Source organism: Aspergillus ochraceoroseus (assembly GCF_002846915.1).
Source record: "Aspergillus ochraceoroseus IBT 24754 chromosome Unknown P175scaffold_1, whole genome shotgun sequence".
Taxonomy (NCBI): Eukaryota; Fungi; Ascomycota; class Eurotiomycetes; order Eurotiales; family Aspergillaceae; genus Aspergillus; species Aspergillus ochraceoroseus.
Genome location: NW_024468476.1, coordinates 6,211,613 through 6,226,850, shown reverse-complemented (window position 1 = coordinate 6,226,850; position 15,238 = coordinate 6,211,613). Strand labels below are relative to the sequence as shown.

The window sequence follows — 15,238 nt, the reverse complement described above, 5'->3', positions numbered from 1 at the left end:
TAAGGAGTTTCTTACTAAGATAGGTATTAGGGAGAGGGCTAGTAAAAATAAATATAAATACTTTTATTATATTAGCTACTATAGCTTTAGTAAGGAGAGTATATTTAATAAGGATAGGGATAATAGTAAAAGTAAGTATAATAAAAATAATAATAACTTATAATATAATAAATATATACTTAAACTTAATTAATTTTTATTAAATTACTTTTAGTTCTTTTTTCTAATATAATATTATTTCCTCTTTCTTGGCTAGCTCTAGGCTAGCTTTATTAGCTTAGTTTTAAAGGGCATGAATCTTCTTTTTTAGGGAATTAATATATTTATTATAGGATCTAAGATAAATAATCTAAGTAATAGGGTTATTAATAATATAGCTTATAAATTTCTTAACTAAGTCTATAATTAGGGGTAATTCAGGTTATTTTAACATGCTAGTAATAATTATACCTAGGGTAGGAGCTATATAATATTATAAGGAGCAGGTAAGTAATAGGTATAACTAATAGTAGGGTATATATTCAGGCTATCTATATATAGGTATAATAGGTAGGGATCAGGTTAGGATAAGGACATAGCTCGAAGAGCTATAACAGGATTAGGGGCAATATGGCTTAAATACAGGAATAGAAGCAGATAGTTAGGGCAGAATCTAACCAGATAGGTACATGGCTACACTGTGACAATAAGTAAGGTAAAAATATTACTATAATTAAATATATTACTATAGATAGTTAGGTAATAGACCTATTTTTTATTTTTAAAATAATAAGTAACTATATAGAGATCTAGTATTATAATATAGAATAATTATTACTTAAAATAATAATAGTAATATCTTTAAATAATTAGATAATTAATAAGCTTATACTTGCCTAGCTATATTAATTTAATACTAAAATAAAGTATCCTAATTATATTAAATAAGGTAAGAAATAATATCTAATATTTAATAGCTATAGCTTATACCTTATACTTAAATTTCTATAATATTATAAGGAAAATAATATTATTCTCTTTAATTTTATAGCTTATTTAATATATTTCTATTAATCTCTTAATAAAAAACCTTTTCTTACTTATAAAATTAATTTTTACCTTAAGAATAATAAGCTATTTTAATAAAGGGATAAGTTATATAGAAAGGTAGAGTTCTTAAAGATTATTTAGCTAATCTATAACTAGATCTTTTACTAGTAAATTATTCAAGATACCTTTAAAAAATATAGTATCTAGCTAGTTAATAATACTAAAATTATTAAAAAACTAGTAAATTAGATAGATATACTAGATATATTAATTAATTTTTATTAAACTTTATTTTTACTACTATTACTATCTTCTAGTATTAAAAATAATTCTCTAGTAATAATAGAGGCTCTTTTAAAGAATTAGGCAAAGATTATAAAGGAACTTGATAAAGTATTTAATTAGGTAAGATAAAATATATTAAAACTCTTTTAATATTAGATAGAGAAGCTTAAGGAGCTAAAAATAATCTAGAAAGTAATTTAAAAGATTAGGGCTATATAAGAGTCTTAATACTAGGTTTATATTAAGTACTAGATTAAAAGTCTATCTAGTAATAGGGTTCTAAGAATTCATAATACTATTTAATTAATTAAAGATAGGAAGGCAAAGAATACTAAATATAAATAGAGGAGATTAGTAAAGTAAAAAAAAAAAGTATATAATTCTCTATCTCCTCTATACTCACAGGAGTTAATTTAAAAAGAAATTAATAATATAAGATATACTAAAGAAACTAGAGAGTTTTTTTATTTTAATTACTAGTATTATTATTATTATATAGCTTCAAATATTAAAAAATCGCGAAGAATGTGTGATTGCGAAGAATATATGGCGCACCTAAAGCGGGTAGCGGTTTAGGTGGGCAGAAAGGCATGAATATAACTTGAGCAAGATCTATTCTTTGCATTCAGGGTTTGAGGAATAAAAATTTACCTTTATAGAGTGAATCACAGCAGTAATGTCTAATCAATCTTGCTCTCCTCATGACTTTGCCCTTACCTATATCTCTAATGCCCGTTTTCACTGCCGCTTCACGCTACCTGCTACATCTAGTCGGGAATCTCTCACCGTCAGCTATGCCGATGTAGGGGTTGTGCCCAACCCCACAAACCCAACCCCCCCGACAATTTTGTTCATGCCAGGAATGTTTGGGTCTAGATTCCTCGGTGTTTTCATGCATACGGTTGCTGAAAAGCTGGGGGTGCGAGTGCTGGTAGTGGACCGGTAGGTGAATTCCAGGTTACCATGCTTGTTATGGTCAGCGAGCTTCTTCTAATGAGAATATTCAATCCATAGTCCTGGTATGGGCCATTCTACAGATGTCCCCCTTTCCCAACGAGTCGCTGTTTGGTTGGAATTGGTACCGCAGATTTTGACTCACCTTGGAATCGAGCATGTCGCCCTCGTGTCTCACAGTGCGGGAATGATGTACTTGCTGAATACCTTATTCTACTGTCGCAACATTCTTCACCCGGAACGACCGTTTGTTGCCTTCCTGGGTATCTATTCCCCCCTTCTATCCTTTGGTTAGAAAAACAATCACTCATATTTGATAGCACCTTGGGTGGACCCTTCCAATTCACACGTAACACAGATGCAAATGGCTCAGTATATACCGACAGCTGCCTTCAGTCTCTGGAATCGAGTTCCAAAGTTTTTTCTTCTCAAGGCTGGCCCGGTGTTTGCATCTAGCGGGGTTGTTGCGTCTACTGTCTCTACTGCAGTCTCATCGAGTACTGGCCATGGAGATGGCCAGGAGAACTCTGAACTCGAGAAGAATAGACAGAGGATAGAGAGAGACTATGGCATTTCTCGAGATGTTCAGGCCGAGCTGGACAATCTCGTGTTTAAATCCATGTTTGCAGAGAACACAATTGGAGCAAATAGTGAAGCCTTGCAGTGCTTACGCAAGGGTCCAGGCGGCGCTGCGTCGTGGGGGAAGGCTCAAGATTATCGGACGTTTGTGAAAGAATTCGTCGATCGCGAAAGGAAAGGGCGTTCGGAGGGACTGTCTCTAGGAGCGAGGTTACGCATACGAGCCTACTTTGGAGAGACGGATTCTATGATCGGGAAGCTGGGCCAGACCTACGTAGAGGAATGCTGGCAAGGGACGGAGAACGGCGCAGGATTTGAGGATGTGCTGGATTTTGATACCAGGACAATTCCCGGGACTGACCACAACAGTTTGGTACAATCTGTTGTGGCCCTAGAGAGTGTGATGATCCACGCTGGAGGATTACATGGGACTTTGACTGGGCCCTAAATCCTCGAGTGCTTACTCTGGGCCACGACGATGAGATAGTTGGGAAGGGTACGTGCCTTCACAATAATGAATAATTTAAAAGAATCTATTTGAGCAACCTCTGAGTTAGAAAAACTGTTATATCCCAGACCAGGTTCTGACAAAATATAAAACCATGCTAAATAGTCCAAGATTTGAAGCTGAGGATTTGGATGCGTTCTAGAGAGCCAGTCTTGGAGGAGCCACAGACAAAATCCATCCCCCTTAAAAAGTTTACGCAGACCAGCTCACGGGTCAACTTTTTTTTTTCCTTTGGCGTCTTTGGGATTTAATGAAGGCTGGGGCCCGCGTAAGCTAAAAGTTGTTCCAGACATGAAATTCTTACGCGGCCGGGAAAAAAGATCATTGCCCATTCAGTTCCTTGTACGACCATCCAAGACGCCAATCAAGCGGCGGGGTAAGCGAGATTTTAGTTCATCCTGGAATCCGCCCGTTTTACTGAGTACTGCTTCTAAGAAAAGCGGTTCAAGTGTCTGGGGGATGACGAGAACGGGGCGTTTTGGATGATGCATGATTGACCTCCCAGACGAGGCTGCCTCTCGCGCTGACGGTCTTGTACTTCAGGAATCCGCAAATCTGGCTCTAACACCAAGGCTTGCTCTGTATTTTATCTGGTTGGAGAAATGTGACCGCTAATATTCAATTAGGATGGCAATTACACGCTCATATAAGGTCTCAAGTCGTCGAGAAAATGTGGCAGAGACTATCTGTCAAAGCTATACACAATAATATCAAGGCTCCTAAGCAGCCATGACGGCACACTTCGTATAGCCATAAATGGTGAAAAAAGCCGAGCTGCAAATACCCCGGTTCGTCCAGGCGATTGGCTTGGTTGTATTTCTGCAGGTCCTGCGCCTCTGAATTAGCCATACTCTAAGCCTCAGCGCTTACATTTAGATATGCCAATTCCAGGCAAGCCCAGGTCTCGAATCTTTCTTCATGGCCTTTCGATCCCTATATTAATTTCAAACACAGAATCCAGGAATGAGTTACTGCCCAACAGAGGACGATGGCAGACTGTGAAGACGGCCTGCCTGCGCAGCTTCATCAGGAGTTTGTACCTCCCAAGTCCAGAGTATCTGAATCCTTCACCCGTTATCATGGCGAGGCTGCGGCTGAGTACGTTTACTGGAATGGAGTGACAACTTGAATGATATTTCATGAAAAGCTTACACTTTATACAGCATCGTTTTCGTGCATGGTTTAGGGTCCAGATATGAGACGACCTGGACCTACAAGCGCAAAGATGGAAGCAGGTTCAACTGGATACGGGAGAGATTGGCTAAGGACATGCCTGATGCCCGTATTCTTGGCTTCGAATATCCGTCTCGATGGTATAATGACCCAGTGCAGACTGACTTGACCGAGTGTGCTTCAGAATTACTTCGAAGTCTTATTCGCGATCGCTGCCATAACGGTTCCGGGGAAATGTGTCGGGCACGGGTAAGTAGCAGGACTGCCAACTTATCAAGTCCTTCCATAGACATGTTAGGGTTTATTGACTCGTTGATCGCAATAGAGGAAGCGGCCTATCATCTTCGTCGGGCATAGCTTCGGAGGACTGGTGGTTAAAAAGGTAGAGAGAGCATTCGGCTACATCTGTACAGGCAGTCAATTGCTAATCATGCTATGATAGGCCATGACCATGGCCAGCCAGGTGTTGAATACGAACGCCTCTCGTGAAGAATACAAGAATAATCGAGATCTGTTATCCGCCATGTCGGGCATTATCTTCCTGGGGACTCCCCACCGAGGGTCCGACTTTTCTGTCCTTGGACTTTGGAAGAACTTCTTTGGTTCTAGCATCCTCCGTGTCTCTTCCAACAATGAAATCATTACGATCCTACAGCCAGACTCGTATTCCCTGAGCGAACTACAACGCCAGTTCACCAGACTCTGCATCGATGAGCGTATGGCCGGACTTAAGCTAATTTGCTACTATGAGATGCGAGAAGTGCCAGTGCTCAAAAAACTGGTTGTGCCAAAGCACTCGGCCGTTTTGGATCATGCGGCTAGTCGCGGTATGAATGCCAATCATATGGATATGAATGGCTTTCCGGAAAAGGATGATGGTGAGAGGGAGGCCGATTATGGCCACTTCCTTGCGGACATACAGATGCTATTCAATTCCGCTAAAACGTCGGTACGCGATCGATTTAGCGCATGGCAGTACGGTTCAGCTATGCCAGACGCTGAGCGCGAACAGCTGCAGCGTTGGCTGGATCCATCACGGGAGGCACAGACAACGATCTACCACAAGCGAAGGGAGATTCAGCAATCGGCGACGTACACATGTACTTGGATTCAAAATGTCCCCGCCTTCCAGGAGTGGTTGGGCGACACAGAGAAGCGAGATGCACTTTGGATCACCGGCAAGGCGGGCTCAGGAAAAAGTATCCTTGCTGCATATATCATTGATTTGTTAAAGGACAGGTCTCCCACAGAGGATGAGGAGTCACTCCTCTGCCACACTCCATTGACTCAAGCGGAGTGCAGCTACAAGCAAAACAATACGCCTGTTTTGTTCTTCTTTGGCGGGGTGGATAGGAATAGGGAGACCGCTGAAAGGATGCTCGCTACCATGTTGCATCAACTTCTACTGGCGAGACCAGAGAGCCAAGAGGTATTCAACATAGCCAGGAAGCTATATCTCGACGCGCTCAATGGAAACGGAACCTCCCTAATGGCGATGGCAGAGTCCTTGCTCCACGTTATTTCGGTTGTTGGGCCTACCTAGTAAGTATTGCTCCAATGTGGAAACCACAAGAGAATTCATATTGAACGGGAATTTAGCATAATTGTCGACAACATCGAGGACATTGCCTCTCCTGGCATATTCCTAGAGAAGCTGGCAGTCCTGAGATCGGCTTCGGAGGCGAGATTCCTGATCCTTAGTCAAGAGACTCGTCAGGTTTCAGAGGCCCTTTCCTCCAATTTCAACATCACTGAGCCCCTTGTCATTACGGATTACTCGGCCGATGATATCACTGAATTTATTTCGGTGAAAAGCGCGTTCTTGTTCGAGAAAAAACCCAGGCTGCTGGTCAAAGAGGAGACCATCGTGAAGTCGCTTCATGATGGTGCTCATGGCATGTTCCAGTGGGTGAATTCGGCCTTTGAACACCTCAAATACGTCGAGGATCCTCGCGATATCGAGCAAAGCTTGAATGGTATCCATAAAGATCTCATCGACACCTATGACAAGATCTTTGAGCGACTTGGACAGGATCGGGCTGAGTTTGAAATCCGCAGAATCCGCGTCTTCCTTCAGTTTCTGGCTGTGTCGGCCACACCCGTGTCGTCAGCCGACGTAAAGATTGCGGGACTGGCTGCGGAATGCCTTTACCAGGAAGCAGTAGAAGGAGGGTCGAAAAAGGAATGTGCCCGGAGGACTGAAGAGTCACTAAAGACGTTGCTGGATTATCAACAGTGCTCCGATTCGTGGGACGTGGCAGAAAGCGACATGCGAGCATGCCTGGGCTCAGTTGTAGACATCTGTTCAGATGGGACGCTGCAATTCAAACACCCATCCATTCTTCGAGCACTCACTCGAATAGATCCTGCTACATCTGGCAGCCCGGAATCGTCCATTTTCAAGTTTTCCTTGGAGGAAGCGCATTTGACGATCGCGCGGATCTGTATGACGGTGTGCCGGTCATCTACATTCATCCACTCGAACGTTTTTGTTTCTACCCCGGTGCCTATGGTGGCTTATGCCTGGAACTATTGGGCTTACCACTTTAAGAAGTCGAAATGTGTTTTGCTTACTGAAGCCCAGGGTGTTCAACTTTGGAGCCTGGTGCAGAGTAACCCTGCTGTCTTGCAGGGAGTATGGGAGGCGCAGCAAGCACTACAAGAGATTTTCAACAGAATGGTGGATGGTGTCTCGCGCGATGCCCTTCTCTACCTGGAAGCTCTAATTGACTTTATTAGTAGGCCTCTTAGGGCTGTCCCTGGTCGTTTTTCGGACCGGGAGTACGTCCTGTGTTTACAGAGAGCTCAGGAATCGTTGTTACGCCCCACACAAGATTTATGCTCTCTGAGGAAGGCGCCTTACGATTCATTTGCATATAATCTGTCTGGTGATCGGGCACTCGTTACTGGGGCCCTTGCTAAGGAGACTCCTGACCCTCTCGCAGCGACAAACCTCCGCCACAAGGCCGTTGACGCAGCAACTCAAGCAAAATCGAAGCTGCTTGGACCATCCTCCTCTGTATTCCGACTACATCTTGACGATTACCTTCAGTCTAACCAAGGGGTTCCGCGGCCATCTGGCCCAAGCCGCCTCCTCCTTGATGTTGCGCGTGATCTACGGCGTGTAGCCCTTCGATTTGCTGTCGATCCAATCTATAGCGCTCTGTTGGCGACTGCAAGTGGATCGTCATTCTCCCCGCTTCATCCGCTAGTGCACGTTGCACAACTACTGGAAGAGTGCGGGCAATACCCATACTGGGAGCCCCTGCCCATAGCTACGGATCATATGGGGTACTTCATTTGTCCTGCAGATGACCTCGAATATGCCCCAGCCAAATTTGTCCTGCATTGCTTCGAGTGGCGCTCTGCAAAGCGAGACGGGAGTGAAATGACACCTATACAACCCACAACCCACAAATTAAAGGCCCGGCCCAGCCCCTCTGGCCATCGTTTGGTCAGAGTGTCGACCGAGAATCGGGAACAAGTCCGACGTCTACACCAGATCACAGCAGACAAATATTTTGCCGCGCAACTTTCATACGCAGTATTCCAAGCGGACGAGAAGAACGGGTGGATCAACTATTTAATTACCAACCCACTGAGAAATATGCATATGAAAACCAGCCTTCTTATCACTGAAATCAGAGACTCGCAGATGTCAAATGACCCGGCTTCAATTCTAAACCACTATGCTCCAACAGAGGTACACGAAACCCAGATGGGGGCTTTTCTACGCTCTGTTCCACGTCTCTTGCCTGTCTACTTTGTACATTATGTTGTGCTTCTTCTGGAAGCCTTCGGACGTGTAGCTCGTCAGACACTGTCGGCGCACTTTACAAAGATCCAGATTGCCTACGTTGAATTACAACAGGTTACCGGATTCTTATGGCGAGCATTCACGCCTGGCAACTTACCCCCCTTAAAGTCGAAGTATTTTGCGGCTGCTGTGGCTTTATTCCTACTACGCTGCAGGTACTTTCATTCTTGGGGGTCATACTTCTGGTTTCATCCATGGACCCAGTTCAGTTATGCGTATAAACACCCTGCAGTATATTTGGACATGCAGAACGAATTCCACTTTTGGCGATGCTGCTGGAGGCTTGTGCTGTATTTTGTCACTTCTTTGAGTGGCACCACATCAATGGGGTTCACCATGATGCCGGATCTCAACGACACTCCTACTGGGCACATAAGCATGGTCTACGCCATCTTCCACAGTTTCTGCACCATTGAGCGAAGTTTATTCGCTTTTACAGCTGTCGTTGCCACGCTAATTGCATCTGCTAGTGTTATGCTTTATGATCTCGAGACCTTAATCCAGATTTACTCGTTCAGCCTTGCCTTCTGGCTCAACTTGGGCTTTGAGATCTCTCTAGGCGGGATGCAGATTGCCCTGCCCGCGAGGTTGCAGGGCTGGACTGGCATCCTCATGACCCTTGCAATACGTGTCGCTGTCTACTACTTGGTCGTGAGGTATTTTGTCACGGTATCCCGTTTTTTCACCTTCGTGTCAAGACCCTTTTGGTTAGTTATGCTTGCGTTCTGGAAATACTTCCTGAACAACTCAATCGCCCTCGCTAAGGGCATTGGAACTTTATGCATACTACTCATGGCTTACAAAGCGTTTTGGACCATGCATAAGTTCATCTGGGACCCCTATGGCATTGAGGACAGTTTGAAAGCCCTTCTCAGTGCATCGCATAATGCCAGGGCCACCCTGGACGCGGGACAGGCCGGCAATCTCCGGCGAATAGGCTGGTACCCACTTGGAATCAGAGTCGCAGAACCCACAGAGAACATAGAACAACAGGCAATCACTGAAAGAGGCCAGCCTTATGCCAATGTTCCACTGAGACAAGCGGTCAGTGGGCTTCAAGAGTCAGTTGCTGGCGGAGTGGAGCAAGTCGCGGGAGAGACAAAGCAGTATTTCGAAGACGGCGCCTGGCAGCGGGACAAGGAGCGGCTAGGGGAGTATATGGACAAGACAGCGTTGGAAACCGGAGAACAACTTAACAAGGTAGTTGACGGCGTAGCTTTCTCGGTCGGTGGGCTGTTTGCAGAGAAGCCGAAGAAGCAGTTGCTGGTGCCGCCACCGAGGGCCGGCAAAGGTGGGGAGAAGGAAGATTAGCGGCGAAGTGAGAGGATTGAGTTAGATTATGGGAATCCGATATGTAGACGAACTGATAGTTACTCTATACTTACTATTGACTAATATGAATTTCGGTTTCCTCAAATAGTAGCAGAACTCAGCCGCCATCTACCCATAAACAAGCACGGGGTTGTTGGATAATCATGTAAATCCTCTGCTAGGTTCTCTACTGCTGCTTCTTCTGAATAGACAGAAACGTATCATGCTTCCCTCCGTGTCCTTGTACTCGAATTTCATATTCGCCGTCACACAAATCCTTCATTGTCAACTCAGTGGTCCTTCCAAGACTCTCCAGCTCATCTAGTCGATCGAGTGTGGCCTTCAAATGCTCTGCAAATCCTGGCTCACTACAAACCGCTTTGAAGGCGTTTTGCATCGGCACAGAGTCTGCTCGAACCACTGCATCGGCATCTATCGCAATAATGTTCATTTGGTCTAGTTTGCGAATGAAGTCTGCTCGCGTCATCAATTCCTGGGCCTTGTGCAAGGGAATCCCCGGCAGCCCAGGAATACTCGGCTTTTCCGAAGGGTTGTTTCCTATCTCCACCAAGGCCTGGGCCAGCAACATGGCGGCAGCCTACGCCGTTGTCAGCGAGCTCGAGTTACATTCAAGGGTTGGCAAGGGGTGAAATACGCAATAATCTTGCTGATCCTCCGCTTTATCATCCATTTCCCCTCCGAGAATCCAGCATTTGCAGAGGAGCCATCGCTTCTCTTTCTCACAGATGGATTGACCGGTTTTGAGCATGTCCTTTGTCCTTGCAACCTGGTCTAGGAAGATTAAACGCCCTCCCACTAAGTTATAGACTTGATCTAAGGTACTGCTTGGGGAGCGCTCGCCAAATGCTCTCTCGCGGAAGGCCTTTAAGGACTGTATTGCCATGTCTTTGGGAATATCCTGGATATTCATAACCTGCAGCCGCGTAGCATGTAAGCGAAGCATTTCGGTGTTACGATATTGGTCGCTAGTAAAGACAAGCGTAACCAGTCCGCTCGCAGCCCATAGTTCAGCGCGCTGTTGCAACAGATCCAACAAATGTTGTCCCTCCGTGTTGTCCGGAAGATAGTGGATGTTGTTGATAATTAAAACCAACGGCCTGTCCCGGATACTCTTTCGCGTGAGGGCAACTTTCTCAAGCTTGTTTAGCGCACGCTCAATATCAAGCAAGGGCGTTGCATCGCGTGGTCCTCGGATGCTAAACATCCCGCCAATATAGTCTTCATGGTATTCATAGTCCAACGCTTTCCCCAGCCGAAGGCGGAAGACTTCCACGTCTCCATGAGCTTCCAGCATGGCAACACCATCTCCCTGTACTTTCTGCATCGACTCCAATAACATCGACGTTTTACCGGTACCCTTTTCACCGAAGAGTAGATAGTAGTTGCCTCTCGCGTTACCCCTGATAATAGCATCAATCGTCGCCTGTTCCGGTCTCACAATGCGGAATTTTTGTTCGTCATTTGCGGGCTCATTGCTTCGATCTCGAGAGTACCCGTGCTGTGCGAGAGCTGCCAGCTCAAGAGTGGAGAATCCGGCGGAGAAAGCATTGTCAATCTTCCGTAGCACCAAGCGTTTGTAGAAGACATGGTATGAATAGCCCCCGACACCAACCATAAGTAGAGCTGCTATTGTGGTGGCACCATTTTCGAGGAATTTTCGGAGAATGCTATCACCGTTATTTTGGTGCCCTCGGCCCCTGTCCCCTCGGGAATGGGCCCGCCATTCTGCGCTGCTCTCCGTCCTGGAGGGGCGAAACCAGGATCCTGTGGTTTGAGGGTCAATTCTATTATTTCGGGGAAGATACTTTGAGAGAACTTGCCGTATTTTGGGGTGCGAATTATCCGGGGCATATTGCCTGTATGTACAGCCCCCAGCTTCAGACGAGGAAATTCTATCCGATTTCTACAACCCTCCCACCTTCTGCCGGCATTCGGAGAGAAAATAAGTCCAGGTCGATTAGAAGCGGATTTGGACAAAAATGTCGTTGTCTCTTCCTTAGCCAATATTTCCTGCGGGGGGCCTAAAGGGGAACCAATAAGAGCTTTAAAACCAGCTTCATTTACATATTGGAAGTCCCCGCTCGGCGATAAGCTAGAAACAAATTCCGAATCTGCAGAGCTTCCGAAAAGCCAGAGGATGAGTAGCAGGGTGTCAATACTCGTGCTCTTGCGCGCTTCGGGCTCACATTGCTTGTATGGGGTGGCCAAGTTCACTCTGTTGGGAAAGCCACAATGCATCGTTGGCTTCGTGAGGTTCTAGTGTATGGTGAATGTCCTTTCAGTGCCTAAGAGACTCTACTTATCAACTCGTTTTCCTTGCAAATGGGACTTTTCATGTCCCTCCAGTATATATATACACAGAGATACGGACGAACCCCTTCTGCTACTAGGGGGTAGAAATTCCTCCGTTTCCACACAGGGAAAATACCCAAACGCAAGAAGCAAGCCAGTTCAATATACACTCTAAGGCTGAACCGGGGCCACGGCAACACCGACTGATGAATCGTCAATGCCAAAATACAAAAACCACTGCCCATGGAACTGAACCAGGCCTTCGGAGAAAACAACCCGGTGGCCAGTTTCAGGCTCCAGCATCGGAAGTTCCAGACGAGCAATTGGCGGTCCAAGAGGAAAGTTCCCCGGATCGATCAGCATTTGGCCAGTGTTATACTGCATTGAAGCGAAACCGCCCACCCCGGTAGATACCCCGTTATACACCTTTAGCCATCTTCCATCTCGCGTCTTGATTGGGGGTGGGCCGGACTCCATCAGGCCTTGCTCCCAGATGTTAAGCTTTGGGGCATAGGGAGCGGGCTGGTCTGCAATGCGCAGCAGTCCTGCAAGGGTATCATCGCTCGTTGATACATGCCAGTGAATCAAATCGGTCGAGTACGCCGTGTATAAATAAGACTCCCCGAAATGCATGTAGTACCGACCATCTAGTTGACGCTCGTTGAGGATCGCTCCGGATTTGCTCCAGCCGTGCCGGGAGAGGTAGCCGTTAAACGGACGCAGAAAGTCATATACAACATCCGAGATATCAGGAAGGATTGGACCATGCTTTTTCCAATCGACCAGGTTCGTTGAAGTTGCAAGACAAAGACGAGCCAGGGAGTTCTCAACCCCGGTGTATGTTAGGTAGAAGGTTCCATTGACTCGCACAACGCGAGGATCCTCACATCCACCAGATGTTTCGTAGGACTCGGTAGCTTCTAGTATTGGCGTTGCAGAGCGCGTGAAATGAATCCCATCCGAAGACCAGGCTATCCCGATTGATGATCTGCCCGTTATATCCTGCGCCCGGTAGAGGAGCCAAACCCGGTTATCGACGACAATTGCACTAGGGTTGAAAACCGCGCGCGATTCCCACGCATGAGAGGTGTCGGCTGTCAAAATAGGGTTGGCTGCATATTTCTCAAATCCCAGAAGAGGGAAATAAGGTGCACTATAATTCGCCTCATTATCGGTAGATTGTGGTGTGATGACCGGAATGCCATTCGAGTCGCGGGGTACAGAGGCCCCCAAAATAGAGGAAGGCGAGGCCAGTGCTAGTAGCAGCAGCAGCGACAATTTCATGGCTAATGTGGTGATTCCACGAGTGCATATTTTATGGCCATCCTTCGATAGGTTCTCCACACTATTATTTATAGCCAGAGTCCCCGCCTCGGAATGTTGTTAAGCCTCAACACAGATACCGACACATAAGCTGCGGGAAGCCAATTGACCTCGTCAGACCTCTACGCCTCTGTATCCACCTACCCAGGGTGGATCACACAATTGGCGACAGGGATAAGCACCAGCCAGAAAAAGAGCCCGAGGCGGGGTACGGCGGGGAGGCTGTAGATTGGCCATCACGAAAGACCAAGAATGGGCACGCAGAGATCTGCATCTCAGGGCCTGCAACTCACAAGCTGATGTGTACCGGAGTACACGACCCCTTTTGCTAGGATAAACCTAGAAGCACCTAGCTTACGGGCTAGGTTGGAATACCTAACCTCGTGTGCTAATAGTCATAGAAAAGTATCCTTCCGACTAAACGGGACTGTGAAAGGTTTACCGAATTAGCCATATACTTAGACCCTAAAGCATTATTCGAGTAGCTATACAAGTGGACATTTCATACGCATGTACCTAATCTGTTTCGTATTGGAATTAGCGGAGGTCACTACTCATAGCAGAGAATTGGAATAGGATTCTTATGTTTTCAAGCCCGGCGTCCACAAGACGATGCCCTTCGTTACATATCAAGGAGCCCTTCGATACTCTTTATACTCAGGTGTGTGCGAGGCTCGACTATCGATGAGTGGCGCCGGTCATGTTTTGAAGGAATCCGCGCCAGTAAAGCTTGACTCCAAACCCGTTGTGTCAGAAAAGAGCCAGCTGCCCGGCATTCCTCTTGTATAGATTTTATTTGTGTTCTATAGACTCTGAAATTGGGGGTATGTGTATTATAACAAGACAACGAATATGAAGCGAACGGCAACGTATAGTTCTTTCTCCGTTCTCCTCTCTCAATGCTCAACCTACTCTATGATATACAGGTCTATATAGATAGCAATTCTCTTCATGAACTCCACTGCCTTACTCACTTGAACGTAACGAGCGGAGGAGTGCATAGCATCACCATCTCTATAGGCTTGGCAAGATTATGACTGGCTTAGAAGAACAGGAAGCTGGATCGGCGGTTAGCCTTCGACGCGGAAGGAGCCGGAGTAATACTGATCGAGGCAGAGCTGCTTGAGGTGTTTTCTGACGAATGTTGCGCGGAAGTTGACGATACTGTTGTCGAGGTTTCGGATGTTGACGTAACGGAAGTAATAACGTGAGAATCGGTTGAAGAAGTGGTAGTCGAGGGGTCTGTGAATCTTGTAGAAGTTGAACTGGAAGTAGTCGAGGCGATGGCCGATGAGCTGGACTCCGGCTTTTCGTAATCACCAATTGCATACACAGACCACCTAGCATTACCGCCACCTATAGTTCAAATTCGTTAACGTATAAGTATATCCTGAGACCGCAAAGCTTCAACCACTAACACATCACTTTAGGCCATCCTGCGCAAGGGTAATTGCAGTTATCATCCGAAACAATGTCCGTTTCTGCCGGTGCAGAATCACCACACAAACAAGAGTCTCCACGAAGTGCAGCAAAAGCTACGTCTGTTTTCGCGCAGAGGTCTGTACAATAGGACACGGACTGGAATTGGAATGATCCTTGGTCTTTCATGCCATTAAGGTCCGTGTAGCAGCCAAGATAGGTTGTTATTTGAGAGCTAGCAGAAACTGGGAGCGAAAGGGAGAGAATAGCTGCTGCGAAGAGTGAAACGAGCGATTGAAACTTCATTTTGGAAGATTAAGGGCTTTTTATGCGCGAAAGAATCGAAATGCAAAAACCGAATGATAAACAAGCGTAGCATTTAGGACGGTAGCGGCGCTTTTAAAAGGAAAATACGGACTCTAGAGTTTAGACTGACTCGAAAGGAGCCTCCAATTTATGCTGCTTCACCCCACCCAGAGAACGGGTTCGCGATGTGAGTGGTTTGAATTAATATGAAATATCCACTT

The 15,238-nt window shown here is 45.8% G+C and overlaps 5 protein-coding genes across 5 annotated transcripts; 2 read left to right on the top strand and 3 right to left on the bottom strand.

The window, feature by feature from the left end:
- Nucleotides 1–1,990: 1,990 nt before the first annotated feature.
- On the top strand, nt 1,991–3,404 carry P175DRAFT_0469158 (alpha/beta fold hydrolase; the record flags this gene model as incomplete). Its single annotated transcript, XM_040894991.1, has 3 exons — nt 1,991–2,256; nt 2,329–2,531; nt 2,589–3,404. 3 exons carry the CDS (start codon nt 1,991–1,993, stop codon nt 3,293–3,295), a joined length of 1,176 nt encoding a protein of 391 aa, XP_040757057.1. The 3' UTR covers nt 3,296–3,404.
- A 939-nt stretch (nt 3,405–4,343) lies between these two features.
- On the top strand, nt 4,344–9,656 carry P175DRAFT_0490691 (esterase/lipase family protein; the record flags this gene model as incomplete). The annotated part of the gene is made up of 5 exons (XM_040895803.1): nt 4,344–4,453; nt 4,519–4,777; nt 4,854–4,910; nt 4,971–6,070; nt 6,128–9,656. The coding sequence occupies 5 exons, from the start codon at nt 4,344–4,346 to the stop codon at nt 9,654–9,656; spliced, it is 5,055 nt and encodes a 1,684-aa protein (XP_040757056.1).
- A 13-nt stretch (nt 9,657–9,669) lies between these two features.
- Nucleotides 9,670–11,602, bottom strand: P175DRAFT_0498756 (ATP-binding protein). The gene is made up of 3 exons (XM_040896579.1): nt 11,498–11,602; nt 10,312–11,441; nt 9,670–10,254 (listed from the first exon to the last, which is right to left on the bottom strand). The coding sequence occupies exons 1-3, from the start codon at nt 11,526–11,528 to the stop codon at nt 9,844–9,846; spliced, it is 1,572 nt and encodes a 523-aa protein (XP_040757055.1). The 5' UTR covers nt 11,529–11,602; the 3' UTR covers nt 9,670–9,843.
- Nucleotides 11,603–11,895: 293 nt separating this feature from the next.
- P175DRAFT_0498754 (glycoside hydrolase family 130 protein) lies at nt 11,896–13,493 on the bottom strand. Its single transcript, XM_040896578.1, has one exon. It carries the CDS (start codon nt 13,251–13,253, stop codon nt 12,141–12,143), a length of 1,113 nt encoding a protein of 370 aa, XP_040757054.1. The 5' UTR covers nt 13,254–13,493; the 3' UTR covers nt 11,896–12,140.
- A 373-nt stretch (nt 13,494–13,866) lies between these two features.
- On the bottom strand, nt 13,867–15,110 carry P175DRAFT_0498753 (WSC domain-containing protein). Its single transcript, XM_040896577.1, has 2 exons — nt 14,711–15,110; nt 13,867–14,648 (listed from the first exon to the last, which is right to left on the bottom strand). The coding sequence occupies exons 1-2, from the start codon at nt 15,015–15,017 to the stop codon at nt 14,335–14,337; spliced, it is 621 nt and encodes a 206-aa protein (XP_040757053.1). The 5' UTR covers nt 15,018–15,110; the 3' UTR covers nt 13,867–14,334.
- Between the last annotated feature and the right edge of the window lie 128 nt (nt 15,111–15,238).